The sequence below is a fragment of the Capricornis sumatraensis genome, chromosome 16 (genome assembly GCF_032405125.1).
Source record: "Capricornis sumatraensis isolate serow.1 chromosome 16, serow.2, whole genome shotgun sequence".
Classification (NCBI taxonomy): Eukaryota; Metazoa; Chordata; class Mammalia; order Artiodactyla; family Bovidae; genus Capricornis; species Capricornis sumatraensis.
The window spans coordinates 83,593,009-83,613,114 of NC_091084.1; the positions used below are offsets into that span (position 1 = coordinate 83,593,009).

At 63.2% G+C, this 20,106-nt stretch overlaps 1 protein-coding gene across 1 annotated transcript; it reads right to left on the reverse strand.

Moving 5' to 3' along the window:
- Positions 1–209: 209 nt before the first annotated feature.
- LOC138092324 (protein PRRC2A-like) lies at positions 210–10,728 on the reverse strand. The gene is made up of 12 exons (XM_068988101.1): positions 10,480–10,728; positions 9,311–9,740; positions 6,950–7,371; positions 6,647–6,777; positions 6,405–6,554; positions 6,080–6,312; positions 4,945–5,115; positions 4,063–4,203; positions 3,609–3,715; positions 3,385–3,501; positions 944–1,163; positions 210–811 (listed from the first exon to the last, which is right to left on the reverse strand). Exons 1-12 carry the CDS (start codon positions 10,726–10,728, stop codon positions 210–212), a joined length of 2,973 nt encoding a protein of 990 aa, XP_068844202.1.
- Positions 10,729–20,106: the final 9,378 nt, after the last annotated feature.

Sequence of the window (20,106 nt, forward strand, 5' to 3'; positions counted from 1 at the left end):
CGCTGCGCGCACCATCATGCGCGCGCGCGCGCGCACACACACACACACACGCACACACACACAGGAGCGCGCACAGGCGTCCGCGCACAGGCACATGCCGCGGGCGCCGTTGCGGACGCATAAAGGGGCTCTGTACGCGGCGGCGGGGCCACTGACCTGCGGCGGCGAGTCCGGATCGTCCCCGGCGCGCTCCATCTCGGCGGCGGCCCCTAGGGGCCGGTCCCCGCGCCCCCGGGCTGCTGGCCTCGGCCACGCGCGCCTCCGGCCCCGGGGTCTCTCGCGCTGCAGGTCCCCCGAGGCCCCTTCATCGCCGCGGGGTCAGCGCCGCCCCGGCCCGGCCCTTCGCTCGGCGAGGCGGCGGCCGAGCCCGCGAGCGCGCGGGGGGCGCGGGGCGGGGAGCCGGGCGGGGAGGACGGGGGCGCGGCAGAGCGAGCAGAGCCGGCCGGGCGCAGGGCGGAGGCGCGGGGCCGGGGCGCGCGGCCGGAGCCAACAGACCCGGCCGGCGCGCAGTCCCCTCGGCGGCGGCGGACGCGCCGGGGCCGCGGCGGCTGTGACAGCACCGCCAGCCCCGCCCCGGCCCGCCCCCGGCCCGCCCGCGGGGGTGGCGCCCACCGCTGGCCCCGCCCCGCGCCCCGCCCCGTGCGCCCGGCCCCGCGCGCGAGCTGCCGGCGGGACCCGCGCTGTGGACCGTCGGTACCAACCCCGCGCGCGGGGCGGGGGCGCGAGGAGGCGCGGACCCCCGGGTGGGTATCGCCCCGCGCCCCGCGCCCTCCCAGGCGCAGGCGGCCCGGTTCCGCGCTCTGAAGCGGGGCTGCGGGAGGGGGCGACACCGCCAGGGCTCGCTCCCCGGAGTTAGAGCCCCCCGCCCCCAACCTTGTCTACATGCCGGCCGTTCCTGGCGCCCAGTTTGGCAGCCTTTCTCAAAGGATGATTGTTTCCCGGCCGGGCAGTCGGCTGGCGGTTCTCTGGAGGGAGATGGCCGGTGGGGGCAAGTGGCGCCTGCCAGGCCGCAGGGGTGCCTGGTGCGTGGAGATGGGGTTCCTGGGGGTCTGGCCCGTAGGGGGCCCCCGTCGGGGCGCTGCTGCCTGGTTGGAGGCCAGCCCCCCTACCTTCCCGTCAGAGGAGCGTGGACTTCCCCAGAGAAAGAAGCGGGCCAGGCGGTGCTGGGGGCAGAAGGGGTCACAGGAGCAGAGAGGCGCAGGTGCCCAGAGAGCGTCTCAAGGGCTCTTTGGGCCAGGAAGTGCCGGTTCCTTGCCTGTGTCCCGCTGGGCCTCGGGTGTCAGCCCTGTGTGTGCACCTGTGTGCGTGAGGGTGTGGGCTGCAGCCCCCCGTGGAGAGCCTTCCAAATGTTCTTTGGTCAAGTCCCCAGAGACGGAGAGGCCTTCCTCGTACGTGCTTTAAGGGCTTGCAGCCCAGGCGGCCATCCTCCTGGACACGTGCGTTCAGGGCCACCCGGCGTCTCTCCCACGGCCCAGGGGCCAGCTCCAGTAGCGGGGGGCCCGCTGGCCCCAGGGGACTGAGGCGGTCAGGGGCCTCCTTCCCTCCCTCGGTGGACTCCTCCCCACCCTCGGTCGGGTGTTACTGCCTTGAAGTGGGACCACGGGGCCCTCTCCTGGCCCCTCTCCAGCCTGGGCACTACGGAGCCTGGACCTGCTCCTTGTGCTGAGGGTGTGAGGCGGTGCGGGCAGGCGGGAGCAGGGGCTTCACGATCGGCTGCTTCGGTTGAGGTCTTGAGGCGAGAAGGGGGCTCCCCGTGCAGGCTGCCTCAGGGCCATTTGAAAACAGGGCCAGTGACCGCCTCCAGGCCCAGCCGCCCTCCCCCACCCCACCTCCCATCTGCGTGTTTCACAGCCCACTCTGCCGTCACGGAGGCCATAGCAGTTCTAGCCCGAGTACCGCCTGCTGCATGCAGGGTCTCCTTGGTCTTGCGATGAGAGGAGAATGGCAGGGGCCTGCCCTGCTTCCTCCTCCCGGCTGGAGCAACCCTGCTCCCAGAATGTACCCCTCCTTGTGTTCCCCCGCGGTGGGGCAGGGAGCAGAGTAGCCTGGAGGAGGGGCTGGGCCTTCACTCCTTCCAGGGGAGTCAAGGGGCACAAGGGCAGGCCAGAGCCCCCTGGAGCCCTGTGGGTCTCCCCCTCATCTTGCCAGCAGAGAGGAGTCACCCTCTGTGTGAAAAGTGTGGCTTGAAGGGGTCACCCCATCCATCATGGCCCCCATGCGCTGAGCTCGGGGAGGTTTGTGCAGAAGCCAGGCCTTCAGGCCGACTCTGAAGGCCCTGCCTGAGACCCCTCCTGGCCGGCAGTCTCCCAGGAGCAGTCAGCGGAGGGGCTGGACCAACCGGCTGCGTCCTGTTGGTCCTTGCCGCTGCGGCCCGCCGGGCCCTCCCTTGTCCGGGGGAGCGTGGCCAGACGGGCCGGGCTCACCGCTCTTGGAAGAGCAACGGTGACGAGAGGCCCTCTTCCCAGGGCCCACCTTGCAGTGTAGCCCTGGGCTCTGTCTATGGAATTTCTACATTTTAATTTTTAGAAGCAGCTTAACACAATAACATGGGATTGAAATTAGCATGCTAAGGCTCCCTGAGGACGGAACACCTGCCGTTGGTTTCCGTGGGAAGTTGGGGTGATAACCCGAGTGCGTGGACACATACAGCTCTGTGGACACAAAGCGTGCACGCAGAGGCAGATACGCGCGTGCACACCCACGCCCTCCTGCCCCGGGGCAGCTACGGCATCCTGCAGACACGTGTGCACACACCAGCCCCACCGGGTGGTCGCGCCTGTCTCGCGGTCGGCGCGACGGGTCTGAGAACGCCTCCCTCCCGCTCTGAATTTAGAGTCTCGCTCCAAACACCTGCGGCAGCCCCTGGGTCTCCGGACCAAGCCCCTCTGCCCAGAGGCCCCCAAAGCCACCGCACGTGTTTGGTATGCAAGGCCGGTCTGTCCTCAGGGACAAGCCAGTAAGTGTTCACTATGCAGTTTGGCCCGACGGGAGCCCTGCCCGGCTCCTGCAGCCTTCCCCTGAGGGTCCCGTAAAGCCTCCGTCTGCAGTGCAGACCCGGCAGCCCTCTGGGAGGGTCTGTGGTTTTTTTCCCAGTCACCTGGGCCCCAATTTAGTATGAACAACAGTTGCTGTGTTCTTATCAGCTAACGGTTCCTTCTGCCCGGCCTCCCTCTGTGCCGGAGCCCCTGATTTCTGAACACGGCCCTTCCCTCTCAGCTCGCCACCCAACTCCGCCGCACACCGCAGTGCCAGGAGGCAGCTGAGCCACTGCCGGCCTGGGGGACACCCCCAGCTGTCTCATTGCTGAGACTCCCGTTTCTAGGGAGCCATCCACCGGCCCCTGGGATCTACAGCAGGGGGCTGGCCAACGTGACTGAAGCTCACACGCTGTGGGTGTGCGGGCCTCCCCGAGGCACAGCCGTCCCCCAGCCAGGGTGAGCCCTCGCCCAGCTGTGCCACGCAGTGTCTGATGGGCACGCGGGCTGTGGGCTGGCTGGCTGCCTGCGGTGGCCGGGGCTGGCTGAGCTCTGGCGCAGAGAGCTCGAGGAGGCGGCCTTCCGATGCCTCCCCTCCGCTGGGTTCGGGTCCGAGCTCTGGGCCGTCCTCACCTCCCTTGACGAGTGGGAATGTCCTCCAGTCTCCAGGCCCTCAGCCACCTGCTCCCCACCCCGTCCAGGGGCCAGCGGCCTTCCTGAGCTGTAGCGAGCCTGTGTGTCTGCAGAAGGAGCCCCAGGGCTTCAGTGATGGAATTTCAGTGCCTTCTTTTTCCGCAGCTGAGGGAGGCGCAGAGGACCCTGGACTCGGAGGGCCAGCTCGCTGGGCGGGCGCGGGGAGAGACAGCAAGTTGCCCCTGGACCTGTCTGCAGGCCCCAACGGCCCCAGAGCACGTGACCTCAGGCCCTCTAGAGCCCCCCTCACCTGGCCGCGGTCAGTCACTGGCGAGCCCCAGGCCGCTGCAGCCCGTCCGGCTCCAGTCTGGGGAAGCGACAGCCTCCCTGCCCCCTGCGGGTCGTCTGGACTGACGGGAGGCTCTGCTCTGCCTGCCCGCGGGCGCCCACTGACCCCGCCGCACCCACGGCCCTGTGGCTTGATCGCTGCTGCCCTGGGTGCCGGGCGCAGGGTGATGGGGATCCAGTGGAAAGCTGACTTGGGCCTGGCTGTCTGCGTACACCGGGCACTGTCCCACAGCCTCACCAGCAGGAACTGGTTCCGTGATGTGAGGTGTCATTTATGAGGCACTGGGTATGCTGAGGCTCTGCTAGAAATGCCTCTTTAGGTCAGGAATCTGGGGCGCGGTGTTCAGGGGATTCCATCAAGGCCGCGTGTGCAGGAAGTGGCAAAGCTGGCGTTTAATGCCGCAGGCTCATTGCAGGACTCGGCGGAATCAGCGGGCGAAGAGCTTAGGGGAATCCAAGGGGCCTCCTTGCATCCTGGGGCCAGAGGGGGCCCGCATGGGATCACAGCCTCCCAGACCCGCAGCGGTGAGCGGGTCAGGCGAGGGGTCATGGCCCCCCACACCCTCACAGGGTCATGGACCCCCAGGCGTGCAGTAGGGTTACGGCCCCCCCGACCCACAGCAGTGAGTAGGTCAGACGAGGGGTCACGGCCCCCCAGACCCTCACGGGGTCACAGCCCCCAAGACCTGCAGCGGGATCAAGGCCCCCCAGACCCGCAGCAGGGTCACAGCCCCCCAGGCCCGCAGCAGTGACGGGACAGAAGCTGACGGAGCTGGGCTTGGGGCGCTCTGTGTGAGAAAGAAGACTGAGCAAGCGGGGGTCAGTGTGGCAGGAGGCGGGCCTTGAGGCGAGTGTGTCTGACCGGCCCGCGCTCCTGTCTGCGCTCGTGTCTGCCAGGAGCCGTGCCGGGTGGTCCAGAGTCCGTTGCCCAGGCCCCCGGGAGGGGGCGTCCAGACCCCCCGGGCGGCACCCCTGGGTCGCCGCCTACCCTCTGTGTGGGGCACACAGTGCAGGTGAAGAGACTGTGGGTCCCGCTGGGGGAGCCTGGATTTTACCCGCCGGGTCCACTCGCGCTGCAAGGACGCTGAAGGCCCGGCTCCGGCTTCCCGCCGGCGGCTCTCCCCACGCCTGCTCTTCCCACCGTGAATCCCTGGGCTCTCTGGAAGGAAAGGGCAGACCTGCAGAAATCCCGAGGGATGGTGGCTGTGGGGCACGCTGAGCGTGGCCAAGGACTCCACGCCTCCGTCTCGCTCACGACACGGGGTGTGATGGCGGCTTGGTGGGGAGAGGAGGAACAGGGGACTAAACAGCTGCAGGTGCATTTCAGACCCGGAGGTTTTTGACCAGGCGCATTGGAGAAGGAAATGGCAACCCACTCCAGTGTTCTTGCCTGGAGAATCCCAGTGACGGGGGAGCCTGGTGGGCTGCCATCTATGGGGTTGCACAGAGTCGGACGCGACTGAAGCGACTTAGCAACTTAGCGTTCTCAGAGAATGTTTGTGTTAAGAGGCTTGAGAGGTCTTTGTCCTCAGTCTGCCAGAAGCAGGCTCTCTCCTCCCTCGGGATTCCTCAGGCCTGTGAATTCCTTCTCCCCTCCCCTCCTCTCTTTCTTTCCCCGGAGCTGGAGCCGAGAGAAGGGATGGGGATGCGGTACATGGGGGATGCTCAGAATTCGTGGTCTGGTGCTGTCTGTCACCCTGCAAGTGGCCTTCTCTACTTTCAGGGACTAGGAAAGAGAGCTCACACTAGGGGCTCCCCAAAACCTCGTTGGTCTTGAGAAGCTGAAGGGTCTGGGCCCAATGAGGCAACCAAGTGTCAGGATTTCTGGGAAGCAAGAAGGAAGCGGCAGGGAAGGGCTGTGAACGTCGAGGACGAAGCTTTTCCTCGATGTTGGGGAGAAGTGACGGGACAAGGCCGCCGGAAGCCTGAACACAGCCTGGCAGTGGTCCTTTGGTGAGAGCCGGTGACTGCCGCCCCGAGCCCTGCGCAGACGGGGGCTGCTCCCCAGGGCATGGCTGCACCCAGGCTTCCACCCGGCGCAGCTTCTGCCTGCGTGCACATGGGGGTCGGGTGGCCTGTCCTGGAACAGCAGTGATGGACTGAGGACAGGAGTTGGGAGTCACTCGGGGGGGGTCCTTGGGGCCCGAGCACTTTGGGGGGCACTCGGGGGTCCTTGGGGGTCACTATGAAGGGGTCTCTGGGGTCCAAGCACTTCGGGGGGCACTCTGGGGGGTCCTTAGGGGGCACTTTTGGGGGTCCTTGGGGCCCGAGCACTTCGGGGGGCACTCGGGAGTCCTTGAGGGTCACTATGAAGGGGTCCTTGGGGCCCGAGCACTTCGGGGGGCACTCGGGGGTCCTTAGGGGGCACTCTGGGGGGTCCTTGGGGCCCGAGCACTTCGGGGGGCACTCGGGGGTCCTTGAGGGTCACTATGAAGGGGTCCTTGGGGCCCGAGCACTTCGGGGGGCACTCGGGGGTCCTTAGGGGGCACTCTGGGGGGTCCTTGGGGCCCGAGCACTTTGGGGGGCACTCGGGGGTCCTTGAGGGTCACTATGAAGGGGTCCTTGGGGCCCGAGCACTTTGGGGGGCACTCGGGGGTCCTTAGGGGGCACTCGGAGTGGTCTTTGGGGCCCGAGCACTTCGGGGGGCACTTGGGGGTCCTTGGGGGTCACTATGAAGGGGTCTTTGGGGCCCGAGCACTTCGGGGGGCACTCGGGGGTCCTTGGGGATCACTATGAAGGGGTCTCTGGGGTCCAAGCACTTCGGGGGGCACTCTGTGGGGGTCCTTAGGGGGCACTTTTGGGGGTACTTGGGGCCCGAGCACTTTGGGGGACACTCTGAGGGGGTCCTTAGGGGTCACTCTGGGGGGTCCTCAGGGATCACTCTGGGGGGTTCTTGGGGGACACTCTGGGGGGGTCCTCAGGGGGCACTCTGGGGGGGTCCTTAGGGGTCACTCTGGGGGGTCCTCAGGGATCACTCTGGGGGTTCTTGGGGCCTGAGCACTTTGGGGGGGACTCTGAGGGGGTCCTCGGGATCCAAGCACTTCGGGGGGAGCTATGAGGGGGTCCTCGGGGGCCACTCTGAGGGGGTCCTTGGGGCCCGAGCACTTTGGGGGCACTCTGAGGGGGTCCTTGGGGCCCGAGCACTTTGGGGGGCACTCTGAGGGGGTCCTCGGGGGGCACTCTGGGAGGTCCTTGGGGCCCGAGCACTTTGGGGGGCACTCTGGGGGGTCCTCGGGGGACACTCTGGGGGTCCTCGAGGGGGCACTCTGGGAGGTCCTTGGGGCGCGAGCACTTTGGGGGGCACTCTGAGGGGGTCCTTGGGATCCGAGCACTTCAGAGGGAACTATGAGGGGGTCCTCGGGGGGCACTCTGGGGGGTCCTCGGGGGGCACTCTGGGGGTCCTCGGGGGGGCACTCTGAGGGGGTCCTCGGGATCCGAGCACGGGTCTGACAGTCCTAGTTCTCCAGTCCCACTGTCTGCAAACGGAGGGTCATTCTGGACTTCCCGGTCTCCGATCCTTCCTTCAGCAGAGCAAGCCCCCTGCACCCCCGCAGTGTAGCCTCACGTGTCCGTATGTGGGGCTCAGCATCAAGGCCAGGGCCACCCACAGTGGCATCTGTGCTGGCATCTGGACACCAGCAGTGTCTGGACTCCGGAAGCCCCTCGGGCTTGGCAGGAGGGCCACACATCACCAGACCGGGCTGTCATCCACAGAGGCCCTTTCCAGGCCCCAGGGCTGTTTGCTAAAAAGGACAGGACCTTCCTTAAAGTGACAGGCAGACGAGGCTACAGGGCTGTAGGTCGTTAGGGGAGGGCTGAACGTGAAAGTCGTGCAGTCGTGTCCGGCTCTTTGCAACCCCGTGGACCATACAGTCCACAGAATTCTCCAGGCCAGAATACTGGAGTGGGTAGCTGTTCACTTCTCCAGGGGCTCTTCCCAACCCAGGGATTGAACTCAGGTTTCCTGCATTGCAGGTGGATTCTTCACCAGCTGAGGCACCGGGGAAGCCCAAGAATACTGGAGTGGGTAGCCTATCCCTTCTCTAGACCCAGCCTATCCTTTCTTCCGACCCAGGAATCAAACTGGGGTCTCCTGCATTGCAGGCGCATTCTTTACCAGCTGAGGCACCGGGGAAGCCCCAGGGGAGGGCTGGGCCCACACTCCTGCCAAGGTGGAGGGAGTTCGGGGCCTCTGCAGGCGTTTGCTGTGAATGGAGGGAGGGGAGTGGCCACTTCTGCCAACTGGGTGGCATCTTGAGTCCTTGCTTGAGCTCCCAGGAATAGAGCGCTGCAAAGACCGGTGGCTTATGTGTCCTCTCCTTTCCCTTCTTCCTTTTGAAAAAAATCACCCTCATTTGTTCACTCATCCAGCTGCTGTTTACAGGGCATCCGCTGGTCTCCAGGCAGCTTGCTGACTTGCCCTCCATGAGCTTGCAGTCCACTGGGGAGGGGAGCCGTTAAAGAGACTCGAAATGGGACGAAGGCACTGCTGTGAAGCTGGTGGCACGGTGCCGGGGGGTGCGAAGTGGTTCTTGTCGGATTCCAGCCCCCTCTGCACATTGGTGCCCACCTGGCCCATGGCTCAGCTCCAGGAGCCAGGAAAGAGGTCCCCAGTGGCCATTAGGCTGCTGGAAACCTACCTTGTGAAGCAGCCTCTAGCTATCAGTGTTGACAGTCTGCCTGGCTACCTGTGATCACCCACACACCACCTGGCAGAATGCCAGGACTGCTGTGCGCGAAGCCCAGCAGGTCCCAGTGTGAAGCCACCTTACGAGCTCCCAGCACTTTCTGAAAGGGACTGGGTTGCCTACACTGCAGATTAAGAGTTCAGGGGAAGGATGGACGCGTCCTGGCAATGAGAGCGCTTCTGGGAGGACCACTAAAGATGCTGGGATGACCATTCCTAAGGATATTTCTCCTTATTTCCTGGTGAACCGCAATCATCTTGTGAATCCAGCAGGCTCTCCTGTGATGAACCAGGCCTCAGAAGCCCCGAGCAATAAAACCTGGATATTTTACTTTTACGCCTGGGCCCACAGAGGAGCACAGGGGAAAGAAAGCTGCCAAGACCACATTGTATAAGCACTGGCCTCCCTGCAGCCAGGAGCCGGAGGCCAGGGGCCTCCTGAGACAGAAGGCTGAAACCCCATTGATTCATGCCCGTGGTGAGCAGTGAATCTTTCTGCCTCTATGGAAGATCCCACAATTAAACAGGCAGAGAAATGCATTTCATAAAATATGCATATTGTTTACTTCATACTAAAGCATTTTAATCTCTCTTAGCTCGTAGCCAAGATGAGCAATGCAAAGATCAATCTTTCACTGCACATCGAAAAGGCGCTGGACAGCAGCACCTTCCAGGGTGACTGCCGGCTCCACCTGCATTGTCCTCTTCTCCACCATCACTGGCTCCACCCTCACCGCCATCTCCACCGTCACCGCCATCACTGCCATCACCACCCTCACCGCCATCTCCACCCTCACCGCCATCTCCGCCCTCACCGCCATCACTGCCATCACCGCCATCACTGCCATCACCACCGTCACTGGCTTCACCATCTCCACCCTCACCGCCATCTTCACCGTCACCACCATCTCCACAATCTCCACCATCTCCACCGTCACTGGCTTCACCATCACTGCCATCACCACCATCACCGCCATCTCCACCGTCACCGCCATCACTGCCATCACCACCGTCACCACCATCTCCACAATCTCCACCATCTCCACCGTCACTGGCTTGTCCTCTGGTGGGAGTTTCCTCACCTTTCTCCAGCCACACTGGGAGGAAGCCAGCTCGTTTTGAGGGTCCTATGAGAAGCCTCTCTTCTGTGTGAGGCTGAGTGGTCTTTCCCAACCACCCCGACTCAAACAGGCGTTTTTCTCCATCCTGTGTGGCATCTGCTGTCGGAACACGCGTTTGGCCTCCGCCACGTTCTGCCCTTTCTTTCCAGTTATCTGTCACTGCCGCACTCTCCCCAGGCCCACAGTGGCCCTCCCAGGCCCGGCTCACTAGCCCCCCTGCCCTGGGCTTCCCCTCTGGGTTTTTGTGAATCACAGTCCATGCTCATTCACCGGAATGAGCCCCCAGAAAGGCCAGCGAGCGCATCTGACTTAGCTCTGCATTTCCGCAGGTGCCCCGCGCAGCGACGGTGTGATGAGCGCCGTCAGCCTGGGAACGTCTGAGGACTGTTCAGTGCGTCCGAGGCTATCGGTTAGCTGCACGCAATGCCTCACCCCTCACTGAGTAGGAAGCTCTGCATTTCTGCAGGTGCCCCGCTCAGCGACGGTATGATGAACGCCGTCAGCCTGGGAACGTCTGAGGACTGTTCAGTGCGTCCGAGGCTATCGGTTAGCTGCACGCAATGCCTCGCCCCTCACTGAGTAGGAAGCTCTGCATTTCCGCAGGTGCCCCGCTCAGCGACGGTGTGATGAGCGTCGAGTCAGCCTGGGAACGTCTGAGGACTGTTCAGTGCGTCCGAGGCTATCGGTTAGCTGCACGCAGTGCCTCGCCCCTCACTGAGTAGGAAGCACTGTGACCGAAACAGGTGCTGAAGGGGCAGGAGACACTGTCAGCGGCGATGTCTGTGTTGGCGGCACCAGGACTAGCACTCTGTTCGACGGGCACAGAGCCGTCGGGGAGAGGCAGGGCCTGGTCCACATCTCGTCTGGCCTGGAGGACCCTCCGGAGCTGCCCCTGTGCGTGGGGCCGATCGGGCCCAGCCGTGTTGGGGAGTCGGTGCCCTGGCTGGCATCCAGCCGCCTCCATGGATGGGTGTTTTCACGAGCTCCCTGTAGGACCTCAGCTTCTGCCAGGTCTCATGCCCCGGGGCCTTGGCAGGGAGCCGAGCCTAGGTGTGTTTCCGTCTTCACGCTTGCCCAGGTGCATGTTCAGCCATGCAGGCGAGCGTCCAGGAGCCCCTGGTGCGACATTCTCAGAGCCAGGGGCTCATCCCACCATGCTCACAGACCTTCCACCGGATGTCTCATGGAGAGAAGGAAATCAAAACGAGCCCCAGACTCAGGGCCGTGTGCCTAGACTGGTCGTCCTGACGGTCCCGTTGTGTGTCTTTTCTCCCAAATAAAGCTGCTCTTTTGATCCCAGCGTTCTCAGAGAGGAGTGAGACACAGAGACATCTTATTTTCAGTTGCGGAGGCGTCACCACCAAGGAAGCGCTGTTTGGGGGGAGATTCTGCCTGGAGACGGCCCCTAGGCTGTGTCCTGGGCCCTCGGCTGTGGGCCTGGTCATGGGCAAAGGTGAGGGTGGTCTCAGCCCCTGGCCATGCTGAGCCTGCCAACCTTGACCGAGGGTGGTCCTGGGCCCATGGTCGCTGACCCCACTAGCCCTGGCTCTCGGGAAGGCGCTTGGGTGACAGCCTGGGTCCCCCTGTCCTGGCAGAGAGCCTTGCTGGGGGACAGCTGTTCAAGGCCCTGGGACAGGGCTCGGGTGGAAGGGGTGGCACGCCCAGCAGCAGGACGGAGAGGAGGCCCTGGCCCATGCAGGAGGCAAGCTGCCTGGGGCAGGGCGGGGCGGGCTCCGCGGTGCACACGGCTTTTCCCAAACCGCCGCCTGGAGGGATATGTGTCGGCAGGGGCCCCAGGACTCCCAGCGGAGCTGGGCCTGCTCCTTCTCAGGCCGAGCTGACTCTGAGCTGGGTTTTGGGAGGTGCTGTGCCCCCGACCCAGGAGAGACCTGGCTGGGCAGGCTGTCTCGGGGAGACTGAGCTCCACGGCCTCTCCCTCAGTTCCAAGGCCGTGCAAAATCTCTGGGCCCCTTGGGCCAGCCCCCTGGTTCATTCCTGCTCCTCTACTGGGTTCCGGGACACACAAGGCTGCCTGCTTCCTGGAAAGCCCACATGAGCTCCCAGCGTCTGCTTCCCTGAGCATCGCTTCGGCGTGGTGGAGCCCCCGCAGTCCCTCTCCGGTGAGGCCATCCTGCTGGGAGGCGTGCAGTGACCTCTGGGCCCTGCTGCCCCATTGGGAGGCCTTGGACCAGGTTCCAGGGAAGTGTGGCAGCGTGGGGACCTTTCTGCCTGGCCATTCTGAGCCACCTCTGTGATCCCAGCAAGCATGGAAAACCAGAGCCTGCCCTTGCCTTTGGTGGCGAGGCCCGTGCCTGTGCCGTGAGCCCGGGGCAGAGGGTCGGGGGTCGGCTGGGGGTGAACTTCCCCGAACATGTGGGCTGGGAGGTCCAGGCCCTGAAGCCCCAGGAGTCCAGAGTCTTGGCCTGAGCCAGCCCTCTGGGTTCCAGCGGCCCCTCAGGTGGATCAAGTCTCTGTCTGCACTTTCTCCGAGGCTTGTGTAGCTGTTTGCACACTCTGGTGAGCTGACGTGCCTCTGTGAACCATCTGACTCCAGGGGCTGACCCGGGAGGCCCATCTTCTGGGGGGTTGTGGTGGATGGGCGGACAGGAAGATGGGAGGTCTGGGTGTGTTCCCACCTCTCTGCTTGACCTGAGAAAGTGACCATTTCCTGGGCAATCCCAACACCCGCCGCCTTCCTGCCAAGTCCTCACAAACCCCCCCGAGGCTCACGATCCGGGGCAGCGGGCCCTCGGGGAGACCCTCACGCTGCTAACCCAGGGCAGGGGGCTCCCCGTGTGCGGCCCTCCCCTGCCACCAGCGCCTCCAGCCTTGTGGCTTGCTGTGGGGACCCCTCCTGCTCCCCCAGTGGTGAGTGCAGGGGTGCTGACACCTGCTGGGTCTAAGGAAAGGGTGGGAAAGAACCAGAGGCGGAGAGCCCTTCACAGGCAGACCCCTGCCGGCCTCAAGGTCAGAACGCAGGGCCTGCAGGCCGGGAGGGAGTTGCCCACCAAGGACAGGGCCAGCCCCGCGCCCGTCCCCAGGCAGGTCTTCCTGGCCTGGCACAGGGACTCAGGGAGAACTGGGTCCACCTCCCGAGGGTTGCTCTGCCTTAGCCATCCAGCGGTGGTGGACCCGCAGTGCTCTGGGGGTCGGTGCCAACCTCGGGGGCTCGGGGAGGGGGGAGCTCGAAGCTCGCAGACTCCCTGTGTCTCTCCTTCCCTGTCTGTCTTGGGGGGCTGCTCGGCGATGTCTCTGCTCCCCATGTTCCTGCAGGGGACTCGTCTCCTGCAGTTTCAGGCTCTGAGGGTCCCCGGGAGCCACACGGGCCCTGCCCACCAAGGATAGGGGTTGCGCCCCTCTCTCCTGAGTGCCAGGCTGCCTGCACGCTCAGTGCTCGGTGCCCGGCATCGAGCTCACCACCTCCCACCTCCCCTGCGGTCCCATGGGCTCTGCTCCCCTGGTCACCCCCCCAGAGTCACCTGCAACCCCGGGCCGCCCCCGGCCCACCCAGCCTCATGTCCTACCCACGGCCATCTGGCTCCAGCCCTCTGGCCACACCTCCACTGGGCAGTAGTCCCGCCCTGGGTTCCCCGCTGACCACAGGCAGATTGATTGTCTGAGGCTCTGCTTTGATGATATCACTTTTATAGACACATAAAAAGAAGCAGTTAGGCAGTCAGTCTTGTTAAATCTTAAGCATCTTTACAGAATTTTTAGTGTAGCCCATCAAAATTGTCAATGGTCCTGAAGGTCCCACGTTTAAGCATCCATGGGAGCACCTGCCCGGGGACAGAGGGACTCGAGGTGGGGCCAGCTCTGTGGGCGACGTCTCTCCCAGGGCTGAACCGCAGGCCGTGGGCTGGGCCTGCCTCTGGCCACTTCTGGGTCCACACACAGCCTGGGCCTTTCACTCAGGAGGGACAAGCAGTTATTCTCCCTGGACGCCACCCTCCATGAAAGGCCTCACCTGCCAGGTTAGAGATGCAGGCCGTGGGGTGCTAGTCTCCTGCCAGCTGCTGGGTGAGAGGCCCGGGGGTCCCCGGGAGGTGCTGGGGTGGACGAGGTGCACAGGCTTCAGCTGCAGGCGTTAACCAACTGTGATGAAGCAGACGCACCCGTCAGCGATGGGCTGACTGGAGACCCAGCCGCGACCCGATCTGACTTGCTGGGCTGGGCTGTGAGAGCTTGTTTTCTGTTAAAGCCCTGTTGATTTTGGGCTTTATTACACACGGTGATCATGGAAAAGCCAGCCTTTCCGGAGGAATGCAGACCCTGGGAAATAAAAATAGTTTGGTGGCTTCTGGAGTTGGCCTCCCTGAGTTTAGAGCCCAGCTCTGACCCTTACTCGCTGTGTGACCTCGACCAAGACACTTACCCCCTCCAGGCCTCAGTTTCTTCATCTGTAAAGTGGGTGTACGTCAGTGTTGTTGATTTGAAGGAGTGACTCAGGGCCTGGGAAGTGTCTTGGCACTGTGAGTGGGGTGTGAGGAGGGGTGCAGGGGTGGGGCGGTGGGCAGGGGCACTGCAGGGCGTGGTCCGGGTGTGGGTTCTGACCACCCTTCCCCTGGTGGGCCCAGCCCACCAGCTGTGGCTCTCCTCCACTGGCTCCCGGGGACGAGATCTGTGCGGATGCCGGGGACTTCGGGTGGGCTGACCCGGCTCTGGATGGGTGGTGGCTGCTCACTGATATGCTGTGGGGGAGGCCCCGGGTCCCCACACGCCTGCAACCTGGAGACTGAGCCTTGAGGAACAGGGGAGCCGTTTCCAGGACGCGACTGTCTGGGCTGGGGTGCATCCGGTGGCCCATGGTGTCACCAACTCACGAGAGCCCCCCGTGTTCCTGGGAGCCCCGTGCAGACGAGCGCTCCCGCCTTCAGTGACCCTGCGGGCACGGGTCAGGGGGCCACTCTGCTCTCGCAGCAAAGCTCGCCAGCAGCCCCCTGGCCTGGCTGGACCACGTCCCTGACTCACCCGGGACTTTGGCTGCTTCCACGGCTGCCTCTTCAACTGGCCCCAGAGACCCTGAGCGAACAGAAGGCCTCCGCCCCTCCCTCCAGCTCAGGTAAGGCATGTGGTAGGGCCACGCTGTGATCCCTGCAGAGCGAGGGGCCACCCTCGGGCCCGAAGGCTGTCTCCCCGCTCCAGAGAGAGCTGGAGACCCTTCTCTCCCGGGCTCGTGACCCGGGGCCTGGCGGGGCCCAGACCTGTCTGGGCTGCAGGCGGGTCAGTGATGGTGGCTGGGGAGCCTCCGTTTATTGCCTTCAGGGATATTCGTCATGATCCTGGCCTCCTTCTGAGACCGCCTGACTGATTCATGAGGCTGAGGCCACCAGCCGCCTCCTTGGCTGGCCGCAGGGCCCCGGGGACAAGCAGGGGGACCCAGGGACCCGTGTCCTCCAAGGGCGTCTCCCCTTCCCGCCCCCTTTACGGCAGCCGCCCCCGCTGGAGTCAGAAGGTCGGGTCCTTCCCACCTCCTGCCCCATCAGGGCAGCCCCTCGAGAGGCAGGCTTCCCGCCTCCAGCTGGCACGTTCCCCCCCTCGGCCTCCGGGGCTGGGCCCTCGATGTGACGAAGGCGTCTGAAGTGCTGGGCGGAAGGACGCACTGCGGGTGAGCAGGCAGATGTCCAGGCCCACAGGCGCTGCCCCGCGAATCTCCGGCGGTCGTCACTCGACACACCGCGTCCGGTGCCCACTGCATGGATTCTAAGGAACTGTCAGCGAGGCCTGGTTGACGGTGATGGGTCGTCCTACTCACAGGTGCGTTCCCTCTGCCCTCCCACAGCCAGGCGGGAGGCGCTGGTGACGCTGAGTGCCCCGGGGTGGCCGGCTGCCTGAGGACGCCCCACCTGCCACCCGGGACAGGGGCTCGGCCTCCCAGGTCACACGCACCGCAGACCGGGGTGGCTGGGCCCTGGCCATGAGCCGGAAGGGTGCTTGCTGCCCAAAGCCTGGGCCAGACGCATGGAAACGGGGTGACTTGGGGAGACACAGGTCTGCTGTGGGGCTGCCTAACCAAGGGCCCCAGGGGGAGGTGTGGAGTTTGCAGTGCAAGCCGCTGAGCGCAGTCAGCCTGCAGGTACAGAAACGGTCCCTCCACACTGACCTCGAACGTGCCCTCTGTTTCATGGGGCCACGCCGCTCAGGTCTGTCCACCACGTGTTAGAAGATTGCGTTCATCTGCGCTCTCCAGGGATGCAGAACCAAGAGGGAGAGATTTCTTTTAAGGGACCAGCTCATGGGATTGCAGGGTCTGTGAGTCCCAAGTCCCCAGGGCAGGCTGGAACCCAGGGAAAAGCACAACCCTTCCTCTGTGAAGGCCTCGGCTCACCGGGTCAGCCCCTCTTGCGTCATGGACGATAACCTCTTGCTTCTTTGTGGTCCACTGATGGTAAACGTTGATCACATCTACCCAACAGCCCCTGGCATCTGGATTAGTATCTGATTGACCGATGGACACCACAGTTGACACAAAGATTAATCATCACAAAGAAAACATTGAGGAACCAACCCAAACTCAGTCAGAGGAGGGAAAACGCCTTCGCGAGACTGTGTCCTGTGGGAATTCCCTAAAGGAAGCTCAGATCCTGTTCACCCACCTAACGCATATTCCACTGACTCTAACACACTAAAGATTGTGTCGTATTTTTATTTTATGTACTGTGTATTAAGAAAAAAAAAGTCTGCCAATATGCATCCTTATCCCGTAATTCTTATTTGTTCAAAGAGCTGCTTAGGCTGGTGGCTCAAATGGTAAAGAATCTGCCTGCAATACTGGAGACCCAGGTTCCACCCCTGGGTCAGTAAGATCGTCTGGAGAAGGGAATGGCAGCCAACTCCCATATTCTTGCCTTGGGTTGCCTTGAGTGGCTTTGAGAGAGAGGTTTATTTTGGCTATTTGAAAAGAAATCAGTGTGTGATTGTAATTGGGGGATGATCGCTTCACAATATCATGATGGTCCTGACATGCACCACTGTGAATCCGCCATTGGCAGACAGCATTCCCTCCAGCCTGAGCTCCCGCCTCCCTCCCCATCCCACCCCTCCAGGCTGTCTCAGAGTGCCGGCTTTGGGCGCAATGATTTTTCAGCATGTTGCTCTGTCACACTTGCAGAAAGAAAACTGTCAATTTGGTACGTTGGCTGAATGTTCTCAGAACTTCCCACTGGGCCCCTCCTCTCCCGGTTCAGGGCCAGGGCGTTCAGGGTTTCTGCAGGGTCTCGTCTGCACCGTCACAAGCTCGGCTGACGGAGCACTTTCAGAGGAGACTATCAGGACCAGAGGCCTGGGGCCCTGGGGCGGGTCTGCAGTCACGCAGAGCTGACCCACCCCGGCTGCTGCTTTGGAAGGTCTCCTCACATGCCTGGTCCTCCGCCCCCATGCAGGTTGACGCCCGTCGGTCAGGGAGCCTGCCTGCCCCGTCCTCTGGGCGTCTGGCTAGGCTAGGCCACACGCGGGTCTGGAGGCTGGAGCCCTGGGCGTCTGGGTCTGCGTGGCAAGGAGCCGGGGTGGTGATGCCCAGCGGAAGGCCTGCGGGGGGTGGGCTATGGCACCGTCCTTGGCCGAGTGTAACCCGGGAGTGGGGTCCCAGCCCACACTGCTCTTTCCCGCAGAGTCCCATCATCACCCTTGCCCCCCAGGAGGGCCCGCTTTCCCGACCAGAACAAACCCTGTGGAAATGCATGAGCAGATTTTGGAGAGCGCTTCTCTGCTTTTCCTTCTCTGGAGATGGGAGGCCTCTGACGAGGAGGTCAGCCCCTCCGCTTACGAGGGAGTTCTTGATGTCAGTAGGTTAGAAAGAGAACCAGCGCCTCAACCAACACGAAATCATCAATGCTTTACTCCTTCAACAAACACCGCAACATCCTTATCGATCTTCAATGTGCTTCTGGACAAATACATTCTCCGAAAAGTGGCCTTGCACAAGCTTGCTCAGACTGTATCATCAGATACGATGTTTATCCTCCCCTCACCTGCTGCGTCTCACAAGGTTGCCTTCTCCAAACTGCGCCAACCACAAGGAACTCTCCAAGGAGTGTTGGCTTGACTTCTTAAAGGAGCCGAGCCTGCCGCCGTCAAGTGTGTGTGTGTGCGTGTGTGTGCGCACGTGTGCACGTGGTGAACGTGCCCTGCTCGCTTCTGCAATGCAGTTCTTACTGACAACAAAATCTCACAAGTGTGGTGCTCCCTGGCTGAGTGCGGAGGAACTGATGCTTCTGACCTGAGGTGCTGGAGGAGACTCTTGAGAGTCCCTTGGGCTGCAAGGAGATCCAACCAGTCCATCCTAAAGGAGATCAGTCCTGAATAGTCACTGGAAGGACTGATGCTGAAGCTGAAACTCCAATACTTTGGCCACCTGATGCTAAGAGCTGACTCATTGGAAAAGACCCTGATGCTGGGAAAGATTGAGGGCAGGAGGAGAGGGGGGCGACAGAGGATGAGATGGTTGGATGGCATCACCGACTCAATGGACATGAGTTTGAGCAAGCTCTGGGGGTTGGTGATGGGCAGGGAGGCCTGGCGTGCTGCAGTCCATGGGGTCGCAAAGATTTGGACATGACCGAGCGACTGAACAACGACTTCCTCCTCCAGAGAAGAATGAGATTCATGGGGCTGGAGAGCTACGTTTCCCCACAAAAGAGAAGACAATGAAAACTCACTTCTGCTGTGAGGTAGTGAAGGAGAAAACACCCGTCAGCGCGGAGGAAACGCCCGTCAGCGCGGAGGAACCCCCGTCAGCGTCAGGACGCAGCTCTGCCTTTTCTCTCGCATCTGGGACCGGGGCCCTCTCTGCAGCCGGCTCGCTCACCCAGCGTGAGTTTTCCATTAGGAATAAACCTGATGGGTTGAGCCAGTTTCCGGGGCTCATCAAGTCCCTTTTCTCATTGCCAAGGTTAAAAGCCTCCTGGAGACGCCGGCTCCTGGAGGGCTCAGGACTGACCCGCAGCCCACCTGTCCTGCCCTGGGACCCCGGGGGGTGCCCCCTTCCCCTGTCCCCTCCCACCCGCCCCCCATATTAGTCGACCTGCAGCCCGAAGCTCCGTGTCCCAGGAACCCCTGTTTGACCGCGGTATGGGCCTCCAGCGCTGTGCAGTGAGCAGCCTGCGGCAGGAAGTGAAGGCCTGCGGTGAGTGGAGGCTGGTAGGCCATTTAGTCTGCAAAGAATGTCTTTTCAAGATGAAGATTTTAAGATGCAAGAACCTGAGGTCTGTTGTGCGTCTCTCCCCACGGTTCCTCATCCCCAAGGCCGGCGGCCAGCAAACCGCACCCCCCACCCCCGACCCCCTGGTCAAATCCAGCCTGTTGCCTGAATGAAACTTCATCAGAAGAGAGTTTGGCTCACCGTGGGGCTGCACCTGAGCTGCCCCGGCTGGAGCTGGGGCTGGGGCTGCGGCCTCAGGGCCCCTCACGCGCTCTCCACCGTTGGCAGGAGGGGCTCGCCCTGCCCCAGCTCCTTCTGCTGCAACGGCAAACCTGCCTGGTTCTTGACCCGTCCTCTGCTGGGGCGTTTAGTCTCTCTAGCTGACGCCAAGAGCTAAGAACAAAAGTGACAGTGTGACGCCCTTGGGGGCCACGGCGGGCCCAGCAGCTGTGCTGGGATGTGGCTCTGGCCGTCACCAACGCCGCAGGATGATAATGATGCGGGGCGTCTCAGAGATGCAGGGACCATTTCTATTACCTCAGGATCTGGCGTCGGACAAGTATCGGGCTGCACCTTTTACACAGCTGGTCCCGTTTAAAGTCTCAGGAAAACTCCCGCGTGTGCACCCTTTCGTCCGCATCTTGCAGATGCTGAGAAGACCGAGAGAGCAAGCAAGGCGCTGCAGCAGTTAGGGGTCACAGGCGTGGCCCGCGGCTCAGATGGCTCGCAGCTATGCCCCCGGACAGAGCCTGGGGCCCGCATGGGGCGGGCCTTGCTCACACTCACTCTGACTCACGCTGGGGAGGGCACACTGGCTCACACTGCCCTCCACCCCAGGGGCGAGGGGAAGAGGACCCACGTCTCCACACAAGATTCACACAAAACCTGCCGGCCTCCGGGCCTGTGACCGCTGCCCAGGGCTGGCCGTGGAGTCCTCTGCAGGCCGTCACCCGAGCCGGGCAGGGCCCTGCCGCTGAGCACACGGACGCCCATGATGCTGGCGCCGTGACTGCCGCGTCACCCGACAGGTCCCACCCGGTCACCACTGCCGGGCCCTCAGCGCTGCGTGACCAGCACCGCCCGGCCCTTCCCGAGGGCTCGGAGAACCACGGACAGAAAGCCTGCTCGTCTCTCCAGCCGCCTCAGACTCCACCACACAGACGAGGAGACGAAACCACAGGGAAAACACTCCCCTCTCCATCC

Bases quoted from the DNA above. Each gene is read 5' to 3' on its own strand.
- LOC138092324 (XM_068988101.1), bottom strand. From the start codon at position 10,728: ATGGAGGCGGCTGGATGCCAGCCAGGGCACCGACTCCCCAACACGGCT. The intron at 6,778-6,949 runs GCCCCAAGAACC...TGTCCCCCAAAG, and splicing joins GTCCCCCCCAAAGTGCTCAG to TGCTCGGGCCCCAAGTACCC. The intron at 812-943 runs GCCGGGAAACAA...CCCCTCCCGCAG, and splicing joins AACCGCCAGCCGACTGCCCG to CCCCGCTTCAGAGCGCGGAA.